General features: G+C 38.8%; 1 protein-coding gene across 1 annotated transcript in view; it reads right to left on the bottom strand.

The window, feature by feature from the left end:
• Positions 1-25,339, bottom strand: part of LOC134212552 (pH-sensitive chloride channel 2) — a 50,742-nt gene extending 25,403 nt beyond the window's left edge. The window contains exon 1 of the mRNA XM_062690530.1: positions 24,029-25,339. Within this exon, the coding sequence (XP_062546514.1) occupies positions 24,029-24,441 (413 nt within the window). The 5' untranslated portion in view covers positions 24,442-25,339. The remainder of the gene's footprint in view (positions 1-24,028) is intronic.
• Positions 25,340-27,323: the final 1,984 nt, after the last annotated feature.

Raw genomic sequence — 27,323 nt, 5'->3', positions numbered from 1 at the left:
CCCAAACAACCAAAAAGTTACAATTTCAATTTGGGGTGAATATGACCCCAGAGCACAGACAACGAAAGTTTTTTTTTTGATAAAATTAGACGTTTATTTTCTAGCAAATTTGCACCTAGCAGAAAGATCTCGTCAAGTTCCACCAAACTACCAAAAATTACGAGAATCGGTTGAAGGCAGCTTTTCAAAGTAGCCTGGGGACATATTGACCTCAGAGCACATACAAAGGGTTAATGCCACCTACAAAGTGATATCCCAGATCATGGGAAGTTAGCAAGCCGGCTTCGTTGACGGCCGCTCGATAACGAACCAGACCTTAACTGTACAGCAAATCCGCCAAAATGCCGTGAATACCAGGTACCAACGCATCCTTAATTTATCGATTTCAAGGCGGCATACAACAGTATTGACCCCGTAGAGCTATGGGAAATTATGGACGAGAACAGCTTCCCTGGGAAGCTCACCAGACTGATCAAAGCAACGGTGGATGGTGTGCAAAACTGCGTGAAGATTTCGGGCGAACACTCCAGTTCGTTCGAATCGCGCCGGGGACTAAGACAAGGTGATGGTCTTTCGTGCCTGTTGTTCAACATTGCGCTTCAAGATGTCATGCGGAGAGCCGGGTTAACAGATCCAATCAATTTATATGTTTCGCAGATGACATGATGACTTCACATTTGCAAAGGAGGCAGAACTGTACACCCGCCTGAAACGTGAAGCAACAAAAGTTTGACTGGTGGTGAATGCATCGAAGACAATGTACATGCAATGAGCGGAACCGAGCGAGACAGGGCCCGCCTGGGAAGCAGTGTTACGATAGACGGGGATACTTTTAAGGTGGTCGATGAATTTGTCTACCCTGGACCGCGTGATAATAATGCTAGTCGTGGAATACGAAGGCGCATCATCTGTGGAAGTTTGGCCTACTACGGGTTCCAGGATAAACTGCGGTAAAAAAAAAAAGATTCTCTAGCGCACCAAATGTGTCATGTACAAAATGTTTATAAGACCAGTGTAGTCCTCTACGGACATGAAACTTACCATGCTCGAGGATGACTTGCAAGCACTCGGAGTATTCTAGAAACGGGTGCTTAGGACCATCTTTGCCGATGTACAAGAAGACGGTGTGTGTCAAATTCAAATCAAATTTGTCAAATTACAATTCAATTTTTTGTTGATGAAAGCAAAAGACTGTACGATTGTTTATTCGCAAAATTTGAAACTAAAAGCAACGAGTTTTGCTTAAAAAAAAGATGTCTACGGGTGAAACCATTCCCAATCATCTTGAGTTTGCAATTCAAACGGAAGTTTTAACAGACTTTCAAGAAAGATTTACACAAAAACGACAAATATCGTGGGCAGAAATCGACAAAATCATGATTTAGTGCCAAAATTTCGTTTAAACTGGAAAGATTGTAATGAATCAGAGAGATGGGAAACCAAGTTTCACCACCTCAAAAGAGGTGAAGAATATTAAGTGCATCAAAAATTATTCTTCCAAGTAATTGTGTAGCATATAAAAGGAAATTCAAATTTTTGTTTCGAATTGAACAATTAGAGGTCGAGCTTTTGCATTTGGGATACATTTTCGGTGTCTGGCAAACTGGCTACTGATATCGTTGAGAACCAAAAGAAAACGTTTTTTTTTATCTATCGTTTATATGGGAGGCTCATTTACCGTGAAGCGTAACAATAATATTGGTTTGGGGGACCGAAAGATCACGGTTTGGTCGAGGTTAGGGAATTTAATACAAGGTGTCTACTACCTGGAAAAACCTGGAATTATCAGGGAATTCCTGACATAATCAGGGAAATTTCAATACCCGGTGATCATGAGTGAAATTCTCTCAAAAGATGAAAAAAATCCTTAAAAATATTTGAATAAATATACCAATCAAATCTATTGAAAATGTAGTGAACGTTAATGGATCGTTGTTCCGCAAAAAACGTTTTGCCATTTTCTAAAGAATTCCTGGAGAATTTCCGAAGCTATTCTTGGTGAAATCTAGGAATTTATTCGGGAAATCAATTAGGGATTGCTTTGTAAATTCTTTTGAGTATTCCCTCGGAAATTCTTTAGGAATATATTAAAAAATACTAAATTAGTTAGGATTTTTCAAAGCAATTCCTGGAGGAACTTCCGAAGGAATTCTGGGATCAGTTTTCCAAGGAATTATTCAAAAAAATCACTAAAAGAGTGTCCATAAGAATAATTAGCAATTTTATAAATTATTTCTGGAGGAATTTCGAAGATAAAAATCGAAAAGAATTCCCGGAGGAATTTCAAAACGAATTTCCGGACGTTTTTCGTATGGATTCTTTAAGAAATTCCCGAAATGGAACCTAAAGAGATTAAAAAAAAGTGTAGAGTGATTTGTGAAGGATTTTTTCTAAAGGAATTCTTGAAAGAATGTCCGAAGGATTCCCGAATGGATTTTTCAAAGGAGTTTCTAAAGGTATTTTCTAAGTATTTCCAAAGAATTCTTAAAAGCAAAATATCCGGAAAAACTCAAGGTGTTCTCTAAAGTTTTCCTTAAGATACTTCTGAACGAGTTCCTAAAAAATCCCAATGAATTTCAAAAAAACAGATTAATCAACCTAGCGTTGGTGGTGCCTTTCTCGCATTTAGTAAAGACACCAACCTTATATGGTTCGGGCTTATATGGTTCGATGTACCATTTTCTTCATAACTTTTAAACGCAATGACCGATCGTTATCATTCAATAGTGATCAACAAGGCTTTGTCCCCTGTCGAATAAAACTTGTTGCGAAAAAATCGATAAAGAATTACTATACAAAAAGTTGTCTAATGTTTTTTTTAGCTTTTGTGCACACACACATACACACATACATACACACGGACAGACAGACATGTGTTTAGTTCATCGAGCTGAGTCGATTGGTATATAACACTGTGGGACTTAGAGGCTTATATAAAAAGTTCGTTTTCGGAGTGAAATGATAGCCTTTCGGTACAACTTCGTTGTACGAGAAAGGCAAAAATATCCAAAGCATTTTTCGAAGGTTTTTACAGTAAAGCAGTAATAGAACGCTAGTGGCGCTGTAACCATTGAAATTATTCTGCCAAAATATGCTTCAATAAGCTTAATAGCCTATTCAGATTACGATCAGATTATTTACCGTAATAAATATCGTGGGCGGGATAAAGGATGTTAGGCATGATGATGATGATGATGATATTACCATCTATTGTAGCAAGGCACCTGCCGATAGCACTGGCCATATCTGACAAACGATTTGATCATGATTATACTATTGTATGTATTTCATCAAACTCCTGTATGAAGGGCCAAAAATGGGTGGGGTGGTTCCATAAGCAAAGACACTTATGCGAATCCACGGGATGTCTCTATTCATCCAGAAGAAAGTTCGTACACACAAAATTATAATCTAGCCCTCGTTTCCCTTCTTCTTCTTCTTCTTCTTCATTGGCATTACATCCCCCACTGGGACATTACCGCCTCGCAGCTTAGTGTTCATTAAGCACTTCCACAGTTATTAACTGCGAGGTTTCTAGGCCAAGTTACCACTTTAGCATTCGTATATCATGAGGCTAACACGATGATACTTTTATGCCCAGGGAAGTCGAGACAATTTCCAAACCGAAAATTGCCTAGACCGGCACCGGGAATCGAACCCAGCCACCCTCAGCATGGTCTTGCTTTATAGCCGCGCGTCTTACCGCACAGCTAAGGAGGGCCCCTAGCCCTCGTTTCCCAGATTGACCCAATAGATGGGGAGAAGAGCCCGCCCTTTATCCACGAGATGTTAACAATAGGAAGTTGGCGATTCCACTCTTCCTATCCAAATCGCTTCAATCGGGTGCCCTGATGGTTATTTTTTATGGTATTTAATCATATAGTTTCAATATAATTTGGTAAATATATGTATATAATGGAATTCTCTCACCAAGTTTCAATTCAAAAGGATGTTAGGCATGAAATGCCCCACAAATAGCCCACGACATAAAGAAGGTATTATGCCTAACGTCCTTATGCCTAAAGTCATGGACCCAGCAATCTCATATTTTTGCATAAACACATTTCCTGAAGGAATTTTCGTAAGAAGTTCTGAAGGATTTCCTGAAGAATTTCCCAAACATATTTCCGAAACATTTCCTTAAGAAGTTTTCTTATGTTTCTTAAAAAAAAAAGCTGAAATGAAATTCAAAGAGATTTCCGATAGAATTCTTAACTTAGTTTCCAAAGAAATTCCTAAAAAAATTTCAGAAGAATATCTGAAGGAATCTGCAAAGTATTTTATGAAGGTATTTCCGAGGGATTTTCACAAGCCTTTTTCAAACAAACACCTAAAGGAATTTAAAAAAAATCGTAAAGGAATCGCCAAGTACATCTCTAAAGGAATTTACGAAACAATTCCTTGATATGTTTTCTAAAGTTTTAGCAAAGAAATTTTCAAATTAAATCCTGGAGGAAGTTCTGAAGCAATTCTTAAAATCCGGAGGATTTTCCGATGGAATCTATGGAGAAATTTTCAAAGGAATACCTGGAGGAATTTCCTATGTGATTCCTGAAGGAATTTTGATTGAATGGCTGAAGCAATTTCTGGGTGAACTTGCGAAGGAATTTCTTAAGTAATTTACAACATTGTTTTGTGAAGCCACCAAAATATTCTTTAAAATAATATTTTTCGCAATATGTATTTACTTTTTTGAATTGATCATTTTGCTGCTAGAATATATATGGGAACTGTTCCGATTTCCATCTCACTGTACATATATTCATCTCATCGCAAAACAGAGGAATACAGCACCAATCTTGTCGCTTCTTTTTGCTAACATGCGTGCTCACTGCTGAAAAAAATCACAAAAATAAATAACAAATCAAATACCTTTTCATTGCTTTGTTTTTGATGGGATGGAAATGGGAGCTATGAGATGAAGTGCCGAGCCGTTCCCCTACATGGCACGTTTGTGTTTGCCTGGAAATTAATGTAAAACGCCTAGAAAAAACCTACAGGGAATTTTGTTTTTTCAGATGAGTAGACACTCGGTAATAATACAGTAGGAAAGGAAGGGAATTCAGAAAAGGAAATTCAGCTTGCTAAATTTCATATTTGTTGAAGAATTCAGAAATTGTAAAATTGTTATAAGATGATCAGAAGTTCAACATCATTGATAGTCACGGAATATCACGTGTCCAGAGACGGATTGGAAAATGGTTATTATTATTCCTTTTCGTTTTTGCCACTGCGACTAGTTATTAGATTTATTGTAGCATTAAGCAACCGTATCCTTAGTGTATAAGTGCAGGTCGAATTAATCCTGAAGCAATGCAGCATCGGTTTAGATAGTTTTTGTTATATTTTTATTTTTATCATAAGCTTCGGTAGGAATACAATATTATGAGCACTGGTGGAGACAGAGCTGGGGCACTACACGATGCAATCACACCATTGTTCTCATAGGCTATTGTTCTTGCACTTAGTGGTGCTCCACCAAATAACAATAGCTGGCGCCGCCAGTGATTATGAGATGGGTTCTCTAGTAGGCTTGCGAGCAAAGGCGTATGATTGCCAATCCGGAGATAGCGAGTTTTGATTATCGGTTCGGTCTAGGATCGTTTCGGGTTGCAAACATTCTCGACACCCTGGGCATTGGGCATAGTGTATCCATTGTGTATCTCGTGCATTGGTGGGACCAAAATTCAGCTTCCGAAATTAGCTACATATATGCAAATAGTGTTGCTCATACTAAATGATTATTTGATGTCCTATTGTATCATCAACATACATCTATATTTTTTCTGCCTTCTAAGACAATATAAGCATCATTCAATATACTTTTAGGTTAAAAGATTTCTTTCCTCAAATCATCAAACGAGTATCGTTAATCGGGCGACTAAGTCTAAAGAACTTATTCAGTCATAATACTCATGAATACAAGATTCTATTTTAAAAACAACAATCAGGCTCATTTCCTCAGAAGCCACACATCGGTGGGTCTCGATGTAAAAGATAATATCATATGCGGATGAATCATTTTTATTCAAACAAAACAATTCGTAGTTCTCCATTTAGTGCTGTTGCCCTCATAAAACATTCAAACAAATTAATTTCAAAACGAAGACGTAACAACCTCGATAAGATACCTTTCTTGGGGGGTTAGAGGCCGTTGCCGCTTAGCCCATTAGCGGAAGCATCCAATGTCGAGAAACGGTCGCCCCTTCGTCGGGCTAATGCACTTTGATTGTACGACCACCTCCGATAGCGATCCGGCTACATCGAATGAAGAATATCAATTAATTTAGGAGCAGCGCAACAACATCCAAAACACACCAATCGGGACACATCTTTCCTTGCCCGTCGTCGTTGTCATCTGGGAAGGAATCGTGACTCTCGAAACCGCCGTGCCGGTAATGAAGTGCGAGAAGTGCTCGTGATTCAGTGGACGGGACGTCATCGTCGCTGCCGGTGCAACAATACAACAGACATTGATTGGGGGAGAAGTGGATTGCGCGACATTCTTGTTTCCAACAACGACGACCAAGCCTGTTAACTATGAACGCATATATCGCGTGATCAAACCATAATGAATTAAGGGTAAACGCAGGCTTAGATTACTTCCGATTCAATACCTCCGTCGTAGAACCGGTTTCACGCCGGCGTCTGATGAATTCTATAGCCGTTCACAACTTAATTTCATTCATAATATTCACACGATACGTTTATAAGTGGCTCAGCACATCGGTCATTCGGCTGCGGAATCGACCTGATACAGTGACCTACGCGATGTTGGAAAGTGAAACTGAAACTGCGAAGGCTTGAGAACAAACCCTTCCACTCACTAGGACTAGGGTAACACGCATTGATTGGTGTCTAGTTAGCAATAAAATCATGAATGTACATATTCTGAGCATTTTTGTAGAACTTATAGTTAACCTGGCTTTTATAGAGACTCCATTATAAATTACTCAAATCTTTTTTATGAATCAATGTTTATTTAGAATGATTCATTTCAGCTCGCTGATCAAATTAACGGTGTTTACGGTTTACTGCCCGGACATTGAGTTCCTTGGGTCACCCTAACTTCCATTCCATTCGATCGACATTGGGCGGACCCTAGCTGATGCTGTAAGCTCGCGGAGATGAATAATTACCGGGTATCTACCCTAGGAGCAAAGCAAATGCAAAGCAGATACCTAATGATGAGGTTTGGGACGTGATTGATATATTTGCCGAAGCGTCACCAAGTTGGAACTGCTGTCAATCGTGCATTTATGCTTGAATTAAGCGACGCGATTCCTCGGAAACGTGCTCGTGTGGAAAAACAACTTCTATAGGACAACGTCCACCACGTGTTTCTTCGAGTTCGGGAGGTAAATTCACCAGTCGGATACAAATCTCTCGAGTCGTTTATGCATAACGAAACTTTCCACTCGGATGGATAATACAAAAGTTGCTGGAGACTAACAGCTCTAAAAACTTCAGATGGAATCCCATTAATCATATGATTCATTACTTCTCCAGGTACTCTGCAGCCTCCTAATTAGAATTATACAGGTGTTTGCGCAGTATAGGAACGGGTTGTTTCTTATCACAACAAAGTTGAAGCCGACGACGCAATGCAAATAAAGTATGCAAGCAGAGTGCCTACCGGATGATAATCTTGTGCAAACCGCGCCGGTTGGATAGCAATCACACTTGCGGTTCGAATCGAATAGGAAGAGAGATAAATTATTTTGAATGGAAAAAAATAATTTGTAGAGTTGTTGGAGTTTAAATCTTTGGGAATTATTTGTTTACAACATTTTATTTATTTCCAACTTGTTCGATAGACTTTGATTCAAATCTTATTAAATTGTTGAATTTTGTCTATTTCAGAATTAAATTCCCAACGTCATCTTATAAATTAATTGTAAACAGTAATTAAGCCTAATACAGAAGTAGACGCAACAGCATGCATGTAATCCTTATTTTATTGAATGACCAAAAGTATGCCATAATTATTTGGCTTTCCGATACACTCAACTCAACCCAACACCGCCGTTATGCGGAGAATTCCAGAACATTCTGCTTTACATGCCATGTTATCGCTCTCTCCATATTTTCGCTTCAATATATGTACACTGTACAACATCTGATAGGTTTTAAATCTTGAGCATTTTTAAACACTTCCGTAAGCAACAACAAGGTCAATAATTCATGCCCGTTAATGATTTCGGGGAACTGGTTTGAGAGTTCTTTATGAAACAAAAAAGAAGGGTAATCCCTTCATGTTGACCAAAATGAAAAAGAAAACAACTTGATTATATTACGTCGAAATGATGAATGATTAGTTTTTAACAATTTCATCCTAGAATGTCCAAAACAATAGCTTTATAAATTTGTATCTGATGTGGGGTACTTGGCAAACTACCCGAATCATATTTTACATCTTCTGCGAACTCACTATTTCCGAATAAAAAATTCAAGCTCTTTCTTGTGAATTCCTGGTAGACCACCGACTGGGAAATGTTGCCATCAAGCATGGGTCCATGAGTGGCTCAGCCGGGTGGGAGAATCTGGTCTCAAGATGTTATAATGTCCTTCATCAAAATCTTGCTGCAAAATAATGCCGTTTTGATTTCTTCGCGTATTTATTCTATTTTTGATACTTTTCATTGAGGTCGTCTCCGCGATAATGTATGTATTGCGTATCGCGTCTACCACTGAGTCACTCCGATGTTGGCTTATTTTGGACAGTAGGCTGTGCTGACGGTGACCAGACCGACGGCAGATTCGATGGGCCTTGGCCACGATTTATTGAAGCTGAAAGCTCGATAACAGACGGAAGTTGATGTTTCGTCATGGGGCAACTGCCACGTTCCCTCCCCCAGAGCTGGTTCAGTCAAGTCTACGGAACGAAAATCTGGAAGGAAGACACTTACTTTTGGATTAAGGACTGTTCATTAAAGTAAGTGGGCACCTTTTTATGAATGGTTTAAGGTTAAAACTTAACGAAAAATTCGTAATTTTCGCTCTGTTTGTAAAGAAATTGTTTACTTTTACAGCACACCTGAAAAATTTGGAAAAACCTTAGAAATTCCGAACGATAGGTCGGATCAGTTTATTAACTCGCAGATTAATTCTGCACAAATGGTGTAGTGCATTTTAATGGACGACGAGATATACGTCAAATTGGACACCTGTACACTTCCAGGGCCACATTGTTTCAACGCTGAACAGAGAACAAATGTGCTGATGACGTGCGATATATCAGAACCGAAAAAAATGGGGAAAATGTTTTGGTATGGCAAGCAATTTGCTCCTGTGACTCCATATTTCACAAACAACAATGAAAATTGTAGAAAATAATGTATCAAAAAACGACTTCTAACCATCTACCGAAAGCATATGGATCCTCTATTGTTTTGGCCGGATCTGGCATCGGCTCACTACGTTTCTGCTACGTTGGAGATGCTGAAGAAGGAAAAAGTCGATTTTGTCGAAAAATGCCTAAACCCACCAAACTGCCCTGAACTGCGTCCTATCGAAAAATACTGGGCAATAATTACGCGGTTTCTTAAGGTAGATGGGAGAGAAGCAAGCTCTGTTGACTGCTTCAAGAAAATTTGGTCTGCGGCACAATGAAAAGTTACGGAAGAAGTTGTGCAGAATCTAATGGGAGCTGTCAAGAGAAAAGTCCGAGCATTCTTCAGAAAAGAGAAGTAAATATTCAAAATCACGTGAATTCGTTCATATGTATGTTGATTGTCATTTATATAAAGCAACCTTATGAATTTGTTTCATAATAAACATCTTTTTCTTCTTCTTATTGGCATTACATCCCCACACTGGGACAGAGCCGCCTCGCAGCTTAGTGTCCACAGTTATTAACTGCGAGGTTTCTAAGCCAAGTTACCATTTTGCATTTGTATATAATGAAATTAACACGATGATACTTCTATGCCCAGGGAAGTCGAGACAATTTCTAATCCGAAAATTGCCTAGACGGCAACGGGAATCGAACCCAACCACCCTCAGCATGGTCTTGCTTTGTAGCCGCGCGTCTTACCGTACGGCTAAGGAGGGCCCCTATTCCTTTAAAAAACAGGTGTCCACTTTCTTCAATGAACAGTCCTTAAGATGCGTCTCCGTGATTATGGCGTTGTCGATGTTGAGGTCGTTGAGAAAAGAAGTTAACTCATATGTAGGTTTCTTCTTGATAGAACAAGCGTTCCTATTCGGGATGCTGATGGAGTCTTCAAGACCCATTTTTAGCAAGAAACCCCATTACCGCTGAAGTACCAAGCCTGAAGTTGTTGTTCCTTGGAACGGCAGGATCGTAGCTATCCGTACAAGTGAGTTAGGTGAGCTCGGTGATCTCTGAGGAGTAGAGGGAACCAGCAGACGGTGGATTGGCGATGGCACTAGATCTAATATTGTCTCACACATGGGGATCTCTCGAGAGGCATTGGAAATCGGAGGTACTGCAACGGCTGCCCAAAGCGTTCTTGGACCGATGGAGCAGGCAGACGTAACGCTTGACGATGTGGCTGAAGTGGTGCCAGGTTTTTTAAACCGGAAGGATAAATAATGTTCGTCTGTCTTCGTTGGTGGTATTCGTCGGTTTGGTACAAGATTGGTTTTCGTTGAAGCCTTCTTTCGGATCTTTTCATGTAAGGTATACTGGGGGAAGTTGAAAAGGAAAAAGCGATAGTGCATGTTTGAATTAGTGTAAAACCAGTTTAAATAATCTAAATGCGTTCTATCAAAATGGGCTATCAAAAACAGTCAATTTTGCACCAACTGTACGGTAATTCATACCATTTTGATCGCTTGAAATTTATGGAAATAGATGTTAAAATTAGGAGTTGTTTTTCCACTTACTCTAGTGGGATGGGGTAAGTGTAAAACCCATGTTACCTTGACCTTTAATTGTGATGAGTAGTTACATATAACTAAAATCAAAACGGTAATTGCTCTGAGTATCTTTTGTTGAATAATTTCAGTGGCTTAACGGAATAGGTCCCCGAGGAATTCTCGTAATAACTAGTGGAGGGCTGGTTTTGCCTTCTCGAACATTAAGTATACGTAAAATCTATGATTCACCCCAAAGATGAACTTTTTATAGGAAAAATGGGGCTTACAGGGTTATAAACTAATCAACTTAGTTTAACGGATTGAGGTGATGTCTGTAGGTGCGTATTTGTATGTATGTGTGTGCGCAAAGCACATACAAAATTACTAGCTATTCTTAAGCTCTTGTCCTTAACCAATTTGTTCGCAAAAAAATTGCATTCAACGGCGAAACTTGTTATGAATAAAAAGTAATGTGAATTATACAATATATTTACCGATCAATGCTATTTTTAACTTTCTTATACATTTTTTTCATGTGTAAAATAAGTCAAAGGCATCAATACCGATAGGTGGATTAATCAGACATTTTCTCATTTATATTAGTCCAATCATTACTGGAATCACAATGATAACAAAGAAGGAACATATTAAGATTCGCAGCTATCAAAATAAACCCTGGAGGGAAGAAAAAAATTGCGTAATTAGAACATTATCCACTTCCCCCGCAGTGTTTGATATCTGGGGTAAGAATTATTTGCTTTCTTGGTACAAACCACTACCAATTGAATGGGATTAGTTTAATTGTATTGTAACGGTCACCTGTGATATAAATTCACTTGAAAAAAGGACAATTGATGCAAATAAGAGTTGATTATATGAATGCAAAAATCAACTTTTCGCGAAACCTAAAATTACAGTTCAAGCGTTAACCGTGTTAGTGTATGTATTATACAAATTTCAACATAGTATTAGTGTGAGCATCAAAGTATATTCTTGCATAATGTTATATAAAGATATAAAGTATGTACAATTTCAATTTTTCGAGTCGCTTCTTACACTTACCCCCTTTTTCCTGGGGGAAGTGTACCTTATCTAATATCCATGTCCCCCTTCCTCTTCCGGTGAGAAAAAAAAACCCACCGCAAGATAAACTGTCATAGTAGGGCAAAATACTTTTGTACCTGCGTTTCACAGTTTAAACAGAGGGTAAATATGTTTATTCCGTTCACGTAAGGGCCACGTGCCACAGCCTAATATGTGTAAGGACATAAACGGGAACCTTCTTACGAACGAGCGTGAGGTGATCCAAAGGTGGCGGCAGCACTACGAAGGGCACCTGAATGGCGATGTGGCAGACGAAGATGGCGGTATGGTGATGGACCTTGGGGAACGCGCGCAGGACATAATTCTACCGGCTCAGGAAATCCAGGAGGAGATTGGCCGGCTGAAGAACGCCGCCTACAAGGTACTCTCCCAAATTTTATGCCGTCGACTAGCACCAACTGCAAGGGAGTTCGTGGGGCAGTACCAGGCGGGTTTTATGGGCGAACGCTCCACCACGGACCAGGTGTTCGCCATTCGCCAAGTACTGCAGAAATGCCGCGAATACAACGTGCCCACACATCATGATGGTGACGAAATCGAGGTGGTAGAAGAATTTGTGTACTTGGGCTCACTGGTGACTGCCGAAAATGACACCAGCAGAGAAATTCGGAGACGCATAGTGGCTGGAAATCGTACGTACTTTGGACTCCGCAAGACGCTCTGATCAAAGACTAATTAAGACGTAACTGTCAGCGAGCTCATCAGAAGGGACCACTTCTAGTACTGCTTTCGGTCACTCCGTACCCACGTTTGACAGTTATGATGCAACCCCACTTCTTAACTACCTTTAGGCGTAGTTTAAAGTAGTAACCTATAGTAACCAAACGAACTTGTGTTCGTATTGTAAATTCTATGTTTGTTTTTGTGCATCATTATTTGTTTCCAGGATTTATTCCTTAATTCTTTCAGTGAATTTGAAATATTATTAACTAATAAAGGAAAGAGTGGCTAAATATTTGTAAGGAGATTGTACACATTGTACAATTTTTGTACTTCAGACCAATTTTGCTCCCTTAACCACTTGCATGATTTTTTCACAAGACTGCATTTTTGAATAAGAACCTTTCCTTTTCACAATGATACACAATGCTTGGTCATCATAAGGATTTTTATTAGTGATTTGTGATAAGAACTATTATTATGTATTCGAACCAGGACCAGAGTGATCTCTGCAATACATAAAGATGTCTCCAGTCCGCTTGGTCCGTAACCGCCACCCACGTACTTTACAGAGTCCTACTCGTTGCGCATCTCGCCTTGTACCATTTGGAGCACTATTGAGGATTACTAGTAAATTAAACATTATTGTCTTCACTGTAATCAGACGAGTTTAGTACAATTCTATTTAATTCCACCACGTCGTATTAGTTTTACATATACTGTATGGCCGTCTTCAGTGTCTCGTACTTGACTCGACTTTAGAAGACGAGTCAAGTATGAGACACTGAAGACGGCCTTACATTTGAGGTCGAAATACGTATATGTAAAACTAATACGACGTGGTGGAATTAAATGGAATTTACTTACCTCGTCTGATGACAGTGAAAACATTCCACTAAAAAGAGCTAACTAATTTTCTTGATTATTGTCTTGTTTGTCATGAGGATCCAAGTTTTAAAATATAGTTCATTAACATACCCTCGCCCTACAACATCGCTCTTGGTCGTTATCTAAGCGGAAAATACAAACATACATCTACAAATTTTCAGTACTTTCGGACCTACTTCACAATTCGCGCTTCACGTTCAATATTGCGAGTGCAACTTGAAGGCATGGATTTTTGTGTGATTTCTAAAGATGTTCAAATGCTCAAGAAATCACTATAATATATATCAAAAAAATAAAATTTGTGAAGAAAATTATGAAATTATGTTTCATATTGAAATGAGCTTGTGCCATCTGAATATTTTCCTTTGTGTGGGACCATACAATTTAAAATGAACGCATCCGATACTGTTTTCAGATAGTAAGTTGAAAACTCATCTGAAATAAAAGAAAGTTTAAATAGATGTAAGGATGCAAATACAACAAAATAAATTACGACGGCAAACATATTTATTTAGCACAATTTAAAGCTTCTTCCGGCCTCCCCATCACCGTTTGAAGGATTTGGCACAACTAGCCCTAGAGTTGCTCGTAGTAATATTGGACAGCGTATCATGTTGCTGTGTTTCATTGATCGCTCTAAGGTTCAAGCCGTCGAAGCTCTGCGTACGACTTTAGTCGTAAAGAGTTCCTGAACCTGCAGGTAGAAGTCGTCTGGTTCCAGTTGGATGCAATGTCCAGTTCAAGATTGTTTACAGGACCGCTGGCCAGCATCAGTGTGCCCGATTCGGCATGAGAGAGGTAGACTCTTTCACAATGCTTGCACGTATGTTCCAAGTTTGATTATAGCGAACATTTTTTTTCCGATGTTTTGATTTACATAACATTTGGGAAGTTGCCCTAGCAACGCATGGATAAGTACCAGTTACTTGGCGCTGTACTTGCATCAAGGTGATATCATAATGCGGTTGTCCAATTTTCTACTCTAGTACTTCGTGAGCACTAAAAAAGTGTGCTCTAGTATGGGACATGAACGTCTTAGTTAGTCTTTGCTCTGATCGAATAGAGTTCGCCGCCGTACCAAACTAACAATCTATAAAACGCTAATTAGACCGGTAGTCCTCTACGGACACGAGACCTGGACGATGCTCGTGGAGGACCAACGCGCACTCGGAGTTTTCGAAAGGATAGTGCTGCGTACCATCTATGGTGGGGTGCAGATGGCGGACGGTACGTGGAGGAGGCGAATGAACCACGAGTTGCATCAGCTGTTGGGAGAACCATCCATCGTTCACACCGCGAAAATCGGACGACTGCGGTGGGCCGGGCACGTAGCCAGAATGTCGGACAATAACCCGGTAAAAATGGTTCTCGACAACGATCCGACGGGCGAGGTGCGCAGCGGGCAAGGTGGATCGATCAGGTGGAAGATGACTTGCGGACCCTCCGGACCCTGGCGACGTGTAGCCATGGACCGAGCCGAATGGAGAAGACTCTTATATACCGCAGAGGCCACTTCGGCCTTAGTCTGAATAAATAATAATAATAATAATAATAATAATAATAATAATAATATTGTGGGGCCCTCCTTAGCCGTGCGGTAAGACGCGCGGCTATAAAGCAAGACCATGCTGAGGGTGGCTGGGTTCGATTCCCGGTGCCGGTCTAGGCAATTTTTGGATTGGAAATTGTCTCGACTTTCCGGGCATAAAAGTATCATCGTGTTAGCCTCATGATATACGAATGCAAAAATGGTAACTTGGCTTAGAAACCTCGCAGGTAATAACTGTGGAAGTGCTTAATGAACACTAAGCTGCGAGGCGGCTCTGTCCCAGTGTGGGGATGTAATGCCAATAAGAAAAAATAATAATATGTTTGTTGTCACCGGTCGGTTGACAAGTAATATATAACGAGCTTTTTTCCATTAGTCATACTTACTTTCTTACACAGAAAGAAAAATAATTAAGGGAAACCGCCAAATGTTGAACGGCTAAAACTCTTGCCTATTGTTGAACGCCCATAAGAAATGCACGTGCGTTCAAAAATAGGCGAAGAAATTAGCCGTTCAACATTTGGCGAATTACCCTAATCCAATTTAAAAAATCGTTGATTAAAATAAAAACTTCGTTGGTTCTTTTTCGTAGAGAGTTGTGCATGTTCAAAAAAAGTACACGAGCTTTCAAAACGCCAACGGTTAAAAACTTTCAAGCTGATCTGAAAATAAAAGTTCATAAGGTTCAGAGGTGAGCCAGCCTAGGGCTGCAAGCCTCTCTAATAAAGAAATAAAAAAAAAAGTTCATGAGGCGCCGTCAGACGTTGCAAGCAAACTATACTCACGGTGCCCCGGTAGACCGTTATTATAAAATAAAAATGTCCATCAAAACCAAGTACAGGGCTCGATTCCTGTGGTAATTCTGCACCTCTGGACCAATTTTTAAAAAAATCCCTAGTAGGAATCTCGAGAAATCTTGATTTGTAGTTTTTAATTAAGAAATTTCAAAAGAATCTATATTTTAATTCAATAATATCCCCAAAATACTTTCAAAGCCGTCAAAAAATTGGTCCAAGTTGTTTTCAACCAGTTTGCATTTGTTGCCTTATTACAATTATGAATTTTAACAATTGATTAAGCTCACCAAACTGACTTAGGTATTTTTTTATATGGCTTGAAGCCGTCTATCTTCAAGTATGCTACCTCTCGTTCAGAACCATTCATGAATTCACGTGCAGGCTGCAGATTCTTTGTTGAATGCCTTTCAGATTAAAGTTTGTATTTTTTTATTGTATTCACAAATGTATTCGAGCATCAGAAGTAAAGATTGTAGTACGGAACAAATTGATGAAAAAAAAACAACAGCTTAAAGATTTGTTTAAAGTAGTGTAGCTGTTAAACATTATATAACAGGTTAGATCTTCGTCAGATGCTGTAACAATTGAATTGACGGAGCTTTGTCATATTCTGAGATTTCCCCGCAAAGGATCATCGGACTGGTAATGACTTCAAAGATGGCGGTAAGGAAAAGCTACGATTTTCAAGAGTGAGCTCGGCATATAGAATGAGATCACGAGAACCAAGGAAAACATCAGGAAAAATACACAAAAGAAAGAAAAAAAAATACAAGCTTTGTGCATATTCTTTTGGGTTTTCGGTTACGACGAAGATAAAATATTCAATTTTTGAACTTTTAAAAACACTTTAATAAAGAAACAAAATAAACCTTTGCTTATCTCCGTCACTACACATCTAGTTCGGAATTGTTAATACGATTTTAAAGTTGCTAAAGAAGCGCCATGTTGAGTAAATTTATGGGTGAACCAAGTACAGATGAGGCATCAAAAAATTGCATAGAGTTCACTAGAATCCCGATCTTTCGGATTACGTCACGGTAAGTTACTCTACTGAAACATTAACAATTTTCTAATTAATATTTCAATCAGCAGGTTCTGAATGATTTCAAAAAAGTGTACGCAAGATACGGCTCTTTTAAACTCGAGCATGGTTTTGAGGCAGCAATTGATGGTTTTGCTAGCAGCTGGAAAAAGCCGCAGCTTCCATTCACGTCAAAGTACCATATCTTGAAAAATCATTTCTCAGAGTTCTGTAGAGGTATCGGAATAGGTTTTGGCGTACATATTGATTAGAACTTTGACGAGATTTGGCATCAAAGATCGGTTAATATGTGCTGTGATCGAGTATAACAGCTTTTAACTGCTATTATTCTACACGAACTCTGGTTTTACTTCTCTCCATTATGAATATAAACACTAAACTCAAATTAATTTTTACCTTTCATTCTATTAAACGTGGAAAGCAACACTTATACTAAACTCGAGCAAGTTAGCCATACAAAAACAGACTTAAGTCAGTTTGGTAAGATAAGTCAATTGTAAATATTTATAGTTCTAATAACGGCAACGCGTGCTTAGAACCATCTTTGGCGTTGTCCAAAAGAATAGTGTGTGGCGGCGAAGGATGAAACAAGAGCTCGTCCATCTCTACGGTGAACCCAGTACCCAGAAAGTAGCTAAAGCCGGAAGGGTACGATGGGCAGGGCATATTTCAAGAATGCCGGACAGCAACCCTGCAAAGCTGGTGGTTACTTCCGACCGGCAGGTACAAGAAGAATTGAAGGACATCTACTAGGTGGATTAATCAGGGTTTTTGGTGATATTATATGGATTCTTTTGAAATTTCTTAACTAAAAACTTCAAATCAAGATTTCTCGGGATTCTTCCTAGGGATTTTTTTAAAAATTGGTCCAGAGGTGCAGAATTACCACAGGAATCAAGCCCTGTACTTGGTTTTGATGGACATTTTTATTTTATAATAACGGTCTACCGGGGCACCGTGATACTCGAAGCGAGCATTTTGTTCGCAGAAAGTGACATACATGTATGTTAAAAATTTGCGTGTGTGAGACACTGAAAGTGATTGCATGCAAACAGATGACAACTCACAAGCAAACGCTCGCATGCATTGTGTGACTGCAAAGCATTCAAAATTTGCAACTCGCCGAAACTAAATTGCACTTGCTAGTGCAGCACTAGCAAATGATTCGCTCGCAAAAGTGAACATGTTTTTAGGTTGCACTGCAAAAATAGCAATGAAATTAGATTTTTTGCCCAGAAAAAGTGTTTTTCATTTTTGTTTATATTTGCATGAGAGTAAATCTGACATTTGCTAAAAGTGAAAAGCTGCTACGTGTGACTAAGGGTGTGAACCATTCCACCGATTCGTTTAACTTTTAGTTGAAGTCTGACACTTCGACGGTTATTTCTCCGTGGTTAAAAATAACCCTGCTCCGGAGCATGGTTAGATTTGACAGTTCGATAGTTAAACTTTGCTCGCGAGAAAATTGGCGCCAAATCCATTTTGCTCCAAATAACTATCAATCTGTCAAAACTCAAATGGGTCGGCTTCGGGGTAAAATTTTAACCACTGGGATATTACTGTATCCCAAAAAAAATCCTCTTCCCTTTACCCTTCATTCTTGTTTTCCCCCTTTAGTTTCAATAATTTCAATAAACAGTTTCAGTTTTTCTATGTCATGTTTAATTAAACCAATTAGTTAGATCTTATTTGTTTGGAAAAGATGTTTAATTTTGATATACATATTGTGTATCCGGAATAAATTTATACCGCTTTTTATACCGAAGTTGGATTTTTCTCCAGATACAGGCAACTTTCCCAACTCGAGAAGTAGTGCGCTGGATTCGCCTAAAGATGCGCTAAACAACGCATCAATTAGTTTGACAAATAAAACTTTGGAAGAAAGTTCGGTTCGGAAGTCCCGACTCCCGAATTCTAACTTGGTGCTACGCCGACAATAGTTAAGTTTGCCATTTTAGGGTGTTTTTATGAGATATTGCGAAAAAAGATTCGGCTGCCGGTGGGACTTGAACCAATTATACAACAGCTGCGCTTGCGAGAATTTGTTCCATAACCAGCTAATAACGATGGGATATCAGTCAATTCCCCTTATCTATCGAATCTGCTTTGGCAACATTTCACACCCTGTTCTCTCTACCCAACTATGTGTATCAGAATTGGGTTGTTTAGCTCAGAAAAATATCGAGTTTTTTGCAGTTTAATATAAAGAGCATGCTTTTCTGATCTCCGACATATTTTTATTTTGTTTGTAAACCTTTTATTTACATTTTTATACAGCAAACAATAAGCCATTTTAATCGATAGAATGACACTAACATTCATAGAATGACATTTGGCCCATGCAGCATAAGAACAAATTTTTAGTCCCATATAAATTTAAAATGGAAATTAAAAATAGTTCCGGGGCTCCAAAAATTCTGAAAAATTGGGGTTAAGCTTAGTTTTTTATGCAGATTCAGAATATGTAAAAACATATATACCCCTAAACAACCCAATTGAACAACAGTCGGTTGCGTTTGAATCACAAACATGTGCTTCTATTTGTCGTATTGAGGCGGGTTTGCTTCTGCAACAACAATAGAGGTTCGCTTGCCACCGAGCGTCCGACCAGCTGCGGTGTGTGATACTGCAGGGTATCATCGTTTCTCTTTTTCTTGATTGTAATAAGACTGCAAGGAGCAACTACACTTGGGGGTTTCTTGGGGAGTATAAAAATACGTGTAGTTCGTTCGAGGTGTAAAACAGAAGAGAGCTCCTGGCTCTGATTAATTTATTAAGTAAATAACAGCAGTGTTGCGCGCTGCGCTTGCTGAACTGCTGAATACACGGAAAGATGTTTGTAATTAAATTTACAGTATACATCAGCTCTTCCCCCTTCAGAAGGAAAAGAGACTCAGACTGAACAAAAATTCAAGAATCCAATGACAACGATATTCACTTTTAAATCTAACTTTTCTAATTCTTATTGAACGCCTAGGTAGACCAGAAAGCTCTACTGGCTCTGACGGAAATTTTCTGCGTTGGTTCGAGGCGCTTCCATTGCTATGACCTGGTAATTGCCAGATATCGCTCTCGTTCAGTACGGGTTTCATCATGCGTTCTGCTGCAGTCCACAACGGTCGACCATTCTCGGGAATCTTTACAGTCGATAGCGGACGACCAGTCTCGACCACTCGCATTATCCGCTTCGACAGACCCGTAACTTCATGTCCATCCTCAAGGACTCTGATCTGATTGGGATGGGACGTTGTTGTCGCCTCGTTTCCAACCATGATCTGTAATACATTTTGAGAAAAACGTTTCAGAAAAGATGCTTTGATCCATTTTCCACGTATATGCGGTTTGTTATGCTTTTTCGTTTTAATCAAACAGATTAACATCTTAGATGTATGGGTATAGTATTTTTCAGGAGGAAAATTTCCAACCATTGTCGTATCATTGAAGCTTAAACGTAAACTAATCTGGTTTTCCAAGTACAACTTACAACTTTTATGTAAGAAACCATTGTCATACATTGTGACGTTGTCCAATAAAAAACTCGCAAAATGCATAACCAATTTAGCTATAACTACCAAATAGTTGGCAATTTTAATCATTCGCTTTACCTCCACCCTTCTAGAGAAATCATTTCCTACCGATGGTTTCTTAGTAGGTACACTGTTTGAAAATTTTGTATTAATATTATGTTTTGGAATGATTGCCATATTGGAACAGACGCCACAAACAGCAACAAAATTCGTGTCAAAACAAAACAAGTGAACCGCTTGTTCTACAGATTTTATCATATCAATGATGCCATCATGAATGACACGTTCAAGTTTAATCATTTCTCCTTGAAATTTCTGCGTAATGTTCACTTTGTCCTGGAATAATAAACACACGTCAAGATCATAGAAATCTGGTTTAGTTCTAAGCATTTTAAAACCATGTTTGTCAGTTTTCTTAGGCCACAAATAGCGTGTAAAATAAATTCTGTTTATTTGAAATATATCATTCATAGTCTCTATGGAAATTACCAAAGAATCATCAGTTATAATATTACTTTTCACAAATTTATCACATTGTATTGGAACTGACACATTCAAAACCAACTGCGAAATAAAACTCGCAAATAAAGATTTTGACGAAAATATATTAGGAGTTTTGAAATTGAATACAAAAAATTTAAAATTATTCTGCCTCATATCATAAGGAAAGTCATTATCTTGTTTTGAAATTGGTGAATTACTTTTTAAAACCACATCTGCTTCACAATTAGCTATAGAATTACATGAATTTCTGACAAATACATCAGCACATTTAATCTTAATATTTGCAGTAAGTGCTTTATGTTGTTTTTGGCGAATATTATTTCCTGGCAAAGAAACGCCAAAAAAAATTCTCCAGTTGGGAAAGGATTCATCCAACCACGTTTTTTCTTGTAATGGAATAAAGTAATAATAGCAATCAAGCACTAGCAGAATCAATATTGCTTTTGTCCTAGTCAATTTAACCGTAACTTCATTTTGACCAGAAATTGTCACCCTGGAACTATTTGTATCAAATAATTTATTAAACCTCTTACTTAATGTTTGATTGAAATTTGGAGCAGCTGTCCTAAATCCACTGTCAATCTCCATTTTTGTCAAATTATTCTCAATAGAGACATTCAACAAATAAAAACTACTGAAATTATCGATGGAAGAAACATCCATACACTCCAATACGGAATCACTTGGCTCATTGTTATCCAATTCACAACTAATTTCTTTTAAATTATCCAGACGCTCGGACAAGTTATCCGGAGCCACAGAAGATTCTTCATCGCTCCTTTTAGGATTTAGTTCACGGCACCTTTTTCGCAAGTGCCCTTGTTGTCCGCAGTAGTTACAGGTACGCTGGTCTACCGTCCATTGGTTGCTATCCATTTTCAATTGTCGATGCGATGAACAAGCAGATGCGTCGTGGTACCTAAATTGTTGAGAAAGAAAGCAACTTTGCGTATTATGTGGATAATCATTATTTGCCGAATCAAAAAATGGATATTTGGTTTTTATTGAAGCCACAAAGTCAACATTGTTTTTATAAAGCCTTTCCTTGAGTTTTTGAACTAATATTTCATAAGACACATCCAACAATTTATCTGCAGGGAAAATCTCACTTGCAATATCGAAACATCTGGTATTTTCTCTCATTATCGTTGACTTTGTTCACTCGGAAATGGCAAGACAATCGCTTAATCCAAGAAGTAAATGATTGTCGCTTACTGTATGGTTCAATATTGGGAGCTATAATGTAGGACATATTAGTCAAAATCTAATTTAAACAAAAATAAATTACTCTTACAATTGATTTCGAAACAGATTCACAACAACAATTGTAAAAGGCTATTGAAATTGGTAAACATTCTCTAACAATAATTAACGAGTGGAAAAACCTATTGTTTCATTGTTTTGTGTCAATAACAATTCCAAAAGCTACCAAAAATATCAGCTTTTGTTCAATAGAAATACAAAACATGCAATAAATCACGTTACTTGCGCAAAATCACTTTTGTATAGTATTTAAAAAAAAATGCGCGGCTTTTCCTGACACACTATAGAGAAAAGTAAAATCACCAATAATCAAAATTAATTCTGGCTTCAGTTTAACCAATTTATCACACTGCGCAAAACCAATTATCACTTTTTATTACTTATGTAAATTGCGCGAACACTCAAAAAAATAAACGTAAAACGCCAATTAAACCAGATTTCGTTACTCACCCGATGAATCCTTTACTCTCACCACGATTCTCAGGTAAAGGAACCAGAAAACCTTCCAGCGGAGCGAAAAGGAAAAGATCAAAATTAAACCACTACCGCCGCACAGACGGTCCACTGTGCAGATGCCCCTATGTCTCAAATAAAAGAAAAATCACTTTTATTATAATGTATAATAGATTTGTCACTCAAAACAATTGAATTGAAATACTAGGTTTTCTTTAAAAACACTTTTTGTTTTGCTTGAAACCGACGCCGTATAAGCAAATGGCGTTTCGGTGGGCAAGTGCACTTTGCCACCTCCGAAATATATGCCACCAAATGTGTGCTATTGTGATTAATTATCACTATCACGGTATCACTTTACCTACCGGCAATCGAAACAACAGCCGCCGTCTCCTGTTGGTTTTCCGTCGGCAAAGGCTGATACGATCCAGTAGCTGCGGTGATCCGTCGGTTCGTTTTTTCCTCGTCGCCACTAATAAGACTGCAGGGAGCAACTACAACTGGGGGTTTCTTGGGGAGTATAAAAATACGTGTTGTTCGTTCGAGGTGTAAAACAGAAGAGAGCTCCTGGCTCTGATTTATTTATTAAGTAAATAACAGCAGTGTTGCGCGCTGCGCTTGCTGAACTGCTGAATACACGGAAAGATGTTTGTAATTAAATTTACAGTATACATCAGATTGATGACTTGTGAGGGATCCACTGCTTAGTGTCAGCATGCAGCATTGTCAGCACTTCCACGGTTATTAACCGCGAGGTTTCTAACCCAAGTTACCATTTTTGCATTCGTATATCATGAGGCTAGTACGATGTTACTTTATGTCAAGGGAAGTCGAAACAATTTCCAAACCGAAAATTAGTCAGACCGACAACGAGAATCGAACCCAGCCACAAATTCAACACTTCATATAAGTAGCCGTATTTTTCCGTTTGTGTAAAACAATACAGTTACTTCGGAGAAAAGTTAGCTAAGGTCTGTAGCTTTCCATTGGTGTTCATATTACTGCGTAATGTTGACTTGAAAAAAAGTTATGAGCGAAACACGCAACTAGGCCCATAACCGGCGACACTCCTTCACATAATTTTACTGGATCAATAAAATATAGTTATTTCTTTACTATGTATTTGGTATATTTATTATTTATTTATAACTATTCATAAATTCAGCATTTTAGGCGCATTAATTTGATGCCTATAAACTTGTTCATTATGAGTGAATGTGAAATTTATAATAAACCATATCAACGCTTACGCATAACGTATTCGCCATCAAGGATAATGACACCTACGCAACGGTGTCGACGATGCAAGGATATTAGCGTGCAAATATGTACGATCAGACGCTAGTACCGCTTCGACAAGCACTCAGCTGCAATCCATACCGGTAGAGCGGTCGGTGCAGCAATTTAAATGACTTACTTGATAATCTTCTCATGCACCTCGTCCGACGCATTCAGGTGCAATATACTGGCCTCGACCTTGGCAGGCGGCAACAGCAGCCGCTGGATCTCCTCCGGGGTCATCGTTTTGTTCTCTGCCGTCGAGCTGGATTCGGTGGTGTTGGCACTGACGGTGCTGGTACTAGTGCTTCCGCCAGGCTGGTCCGTCGTTGTGCTGCTATTCGTAGTATCATTGTATCCCGTCATGGGGTTCGTACTATGATATTCCTTGATGAGCTGTGTCGTGTCTACTAACTCTGTTTCGTCGGCAAGATTTGCTCGGGTGCTTGCATTTGAAGCTTCCGTCGTTATATCATTCGGCGGTTCCGCAAAAACTTCAGTACCAATGAATAACACACTCACGATGGCACTGATATGAATCATGAAACGCATGTTTATAGCAAGCACTTTTACTTTTGAGGTTTGAATTATTGATGAAAAACTTGTAGCACTTCACTTAACTTTAGGTGTATCGAAATTAACAACACCTTGTACTATCACTTGAACTAGAACACTGGTATATGCAATTCCATGTATCACCAGGGGCAGTAAACTAATTTATATCCAAAGCAGCTATTATTTCATATGACAGCTGTAATTGCTTATTTGAAATGCAAAATTCACGTTTGGAAGCACCTCTCTAAGGAGGGCGACTAGTAGAAAAGTACACTCTCGCTTGTCGCAATATTTATCAAACGGCGGATGGAACGAAATGGATGAATGTATCCAATTGATAGGTCACCTGCGTCGTCACTTCGACAATCACTTCAATGTTCGCAATTCAGCTGTGAAATCCACTCGAAACTAACCGGGAAGTAGGAAGGAACTGCACACGGCAAGCTCTTAGAAATCGAGCACACGTTTCGAAACGCAGCAACCGCCACCGACCGACCCGATTAGGTAAAGGAAGGATCAATCCTGCGCACGCGACTAGCACGTCGAAAGCGAATAAACCGCCGTGGTATCTACTACTTATGAACTCGTTAAGGAATGAACCGATCCTATCCGAGGAGCACTGATTTTATTCTATGAGGGCGATCGCCTGTTGGCTCATGCTTATTACAAATGCTGCGCAGGTAAGCTGCACGAGACGCAAACCACCGAGCAGCGACCTGTGTGGTACGACGACCGACCGCGGGAGAGAGTCGAGAACGACTCCTCTACTCTTATCGAACTGCGCGAGTAACCTCCGGATGGACTGTTAGGCTCCTCCGGCTACATACCCATTGAAGAACGATCGTGAGTTGGGCTCGCTGTATGACGTGGGCGGCGGTGGTGGACTGCCCATAGGAAAGGTATGCTGCTGTAGACGTTGCGCTCGATGCAGCTGAACTCGACTATCAACAGCGAGAGCCCACGCTGCGCTGGCTGTGACGATGATGGAGATGTCGATGGAAAGGTATCACTCTGAGAGTAAACTAGCGGTGTTGTGTGATCTTATTGCTGTTTATCGCGATACGGTGAAAATGGGGAACACGGGGCTTCATGGGCACAGTTATTGCATGCGTGTAGATGAATTATGGATACACCCCTTTTTCTAATTTATAATAATATTGTTTCATTACTATCCATTATAAAACCCAAAATCATGCAATTATTACACAAATATACATACTCATACACACACGCACACACGTGCTTTTTCGTTGGGATATTCACTGCATAGTCAATTGATTATAAAACGATGACAATAATCAACATCAAATAATCGTTAGTTTTGCTTAGTAGAGTCTGATGTCTATCAACAAAACATTTCTGAAGTGGCTGACGCCTTTTATATACAGCTACCATACATTAATATCAACGAGACCAGATAACATTTTCATTTACAGAAAATTGAGATAAACAATGAATACGCGTTAATAGACCATTCTTCAGAAGATAATTAAACGTTAGATAGGTTTCAATATAACTTGTTTTATTAATTCTTATATAGGTTTCAATATAACTTTGAATTTATTTTTAATAAATTTTGATCGACAAAACGGGGAGGATTCGTATTAGTAAACATCAAAAAGTTGTTGTTATTAAACATTGATTGTGCATTTATAGGATTGCAAAGAACTTAATCAACAAATTAGATGGACAAGGATGGTATGATTGCGAACCTTCGAAAAGTTTTCTTGTTTTAATAAACAGTTAAGAGCATTAAAATTATGGGATCTTTGAGCAAGTCATTAAAATTTTTGCATGGGAAGATTCAATTAAACATTTCTAGAACAATTAAATAACTCTAGCGAATGACGTCAAACGGACCAACCATAATAAATGTCTGCTTAAACAAGCCACATAATGTCCTGCAAAGCTTCTTAGATTTCAAAACCCGCTAATCTTTATGTTTACTTTGTTCGGATTCATTAACAACTGAACTCTGATGAAACGAGTCCATTGTTTGCTACAAGCAAAAGGATGAAATAATCATGACTACAATAAAAGCTTAGTCAAGTGCCTAGAGCTAGTCACCATCAGCTAGCGAGAGCAATTAAAACTTTTTCTCGTATCTGAAGATAAAAAGGGCTCTTGGTGTCGCTCCTAACGCCTGATAGAAAGCGAAACACGATCGGTAGGATTCACTGATAATTTGATAATCAGCTATCTAACATTCGAAATTGACATATATGACAGATATGACGTATCCGTCCTTTCACTGGGTTTTTAACTTATTCCGCTTATTCACAAGACTCGGTGATAGATATGTATGCACAGTCACGCGGCCATTCATAGTTCAAAGATAAAAATCAATTAAGCACCGAAGACGGACAAAAACGTGTAATTTAAATCACAAAGGGATACTCAGTAACTGCAATACATCACCGTTCCAGATAATGGACGAGAGATAGCATTCTGGAAGATGTGTTTCGTGATTGGCACTTACGCTTATCATTTGGAGATCTAGAATCATCGCCGGAGGAGTAAAAGAGTACACATTACGGGGACGTTCTTACATCTAATCAAATTGGATGGAAAACCGGCACTCTAATAAACATGGGTTTTCCATATGCCTTATGTTTACAAGCTGCAATACAAGATACCGCATCACATACTTTATCAAATAGACCATCTTCTAAACAACGAAATGAATCAACCTGGAAGGGTTTCAAGTTAAAGGCTTGAGTAAGGAACAATAGGGCAAACTTTTAACAAGGTTGATTAAAGTCACGATTTATTAATAAGAATTTAATTTTCGGTGATGAGCAGTTCGGTTTTCGCTATGGGCATTCAACCACTCATCAGAAATTAAGAAGAAGGAAAGGTAAGTCGAGTCAAGTACGAGA

The sequence above is a fragment of the Armigeres subalbatus genome, chromosome 2, assembly GCF_024139115.2.
Source record: "Armigeres subalbatus isolate Guangzhou_Male chromosome 2, GZ_Asu_2, whole genome shotgun sequence".
Taxonomy (NCBI): Eukaryota; Metazoa; Arthropoda; class Insecta; order Diptera; family Culicidae; genus Armigeres; species Armigeres subalbatus.
Note: the sequence above shows the minus strand (reverse complement) of the source record. Positions and strands in the feature narration are given on the sequence as shown.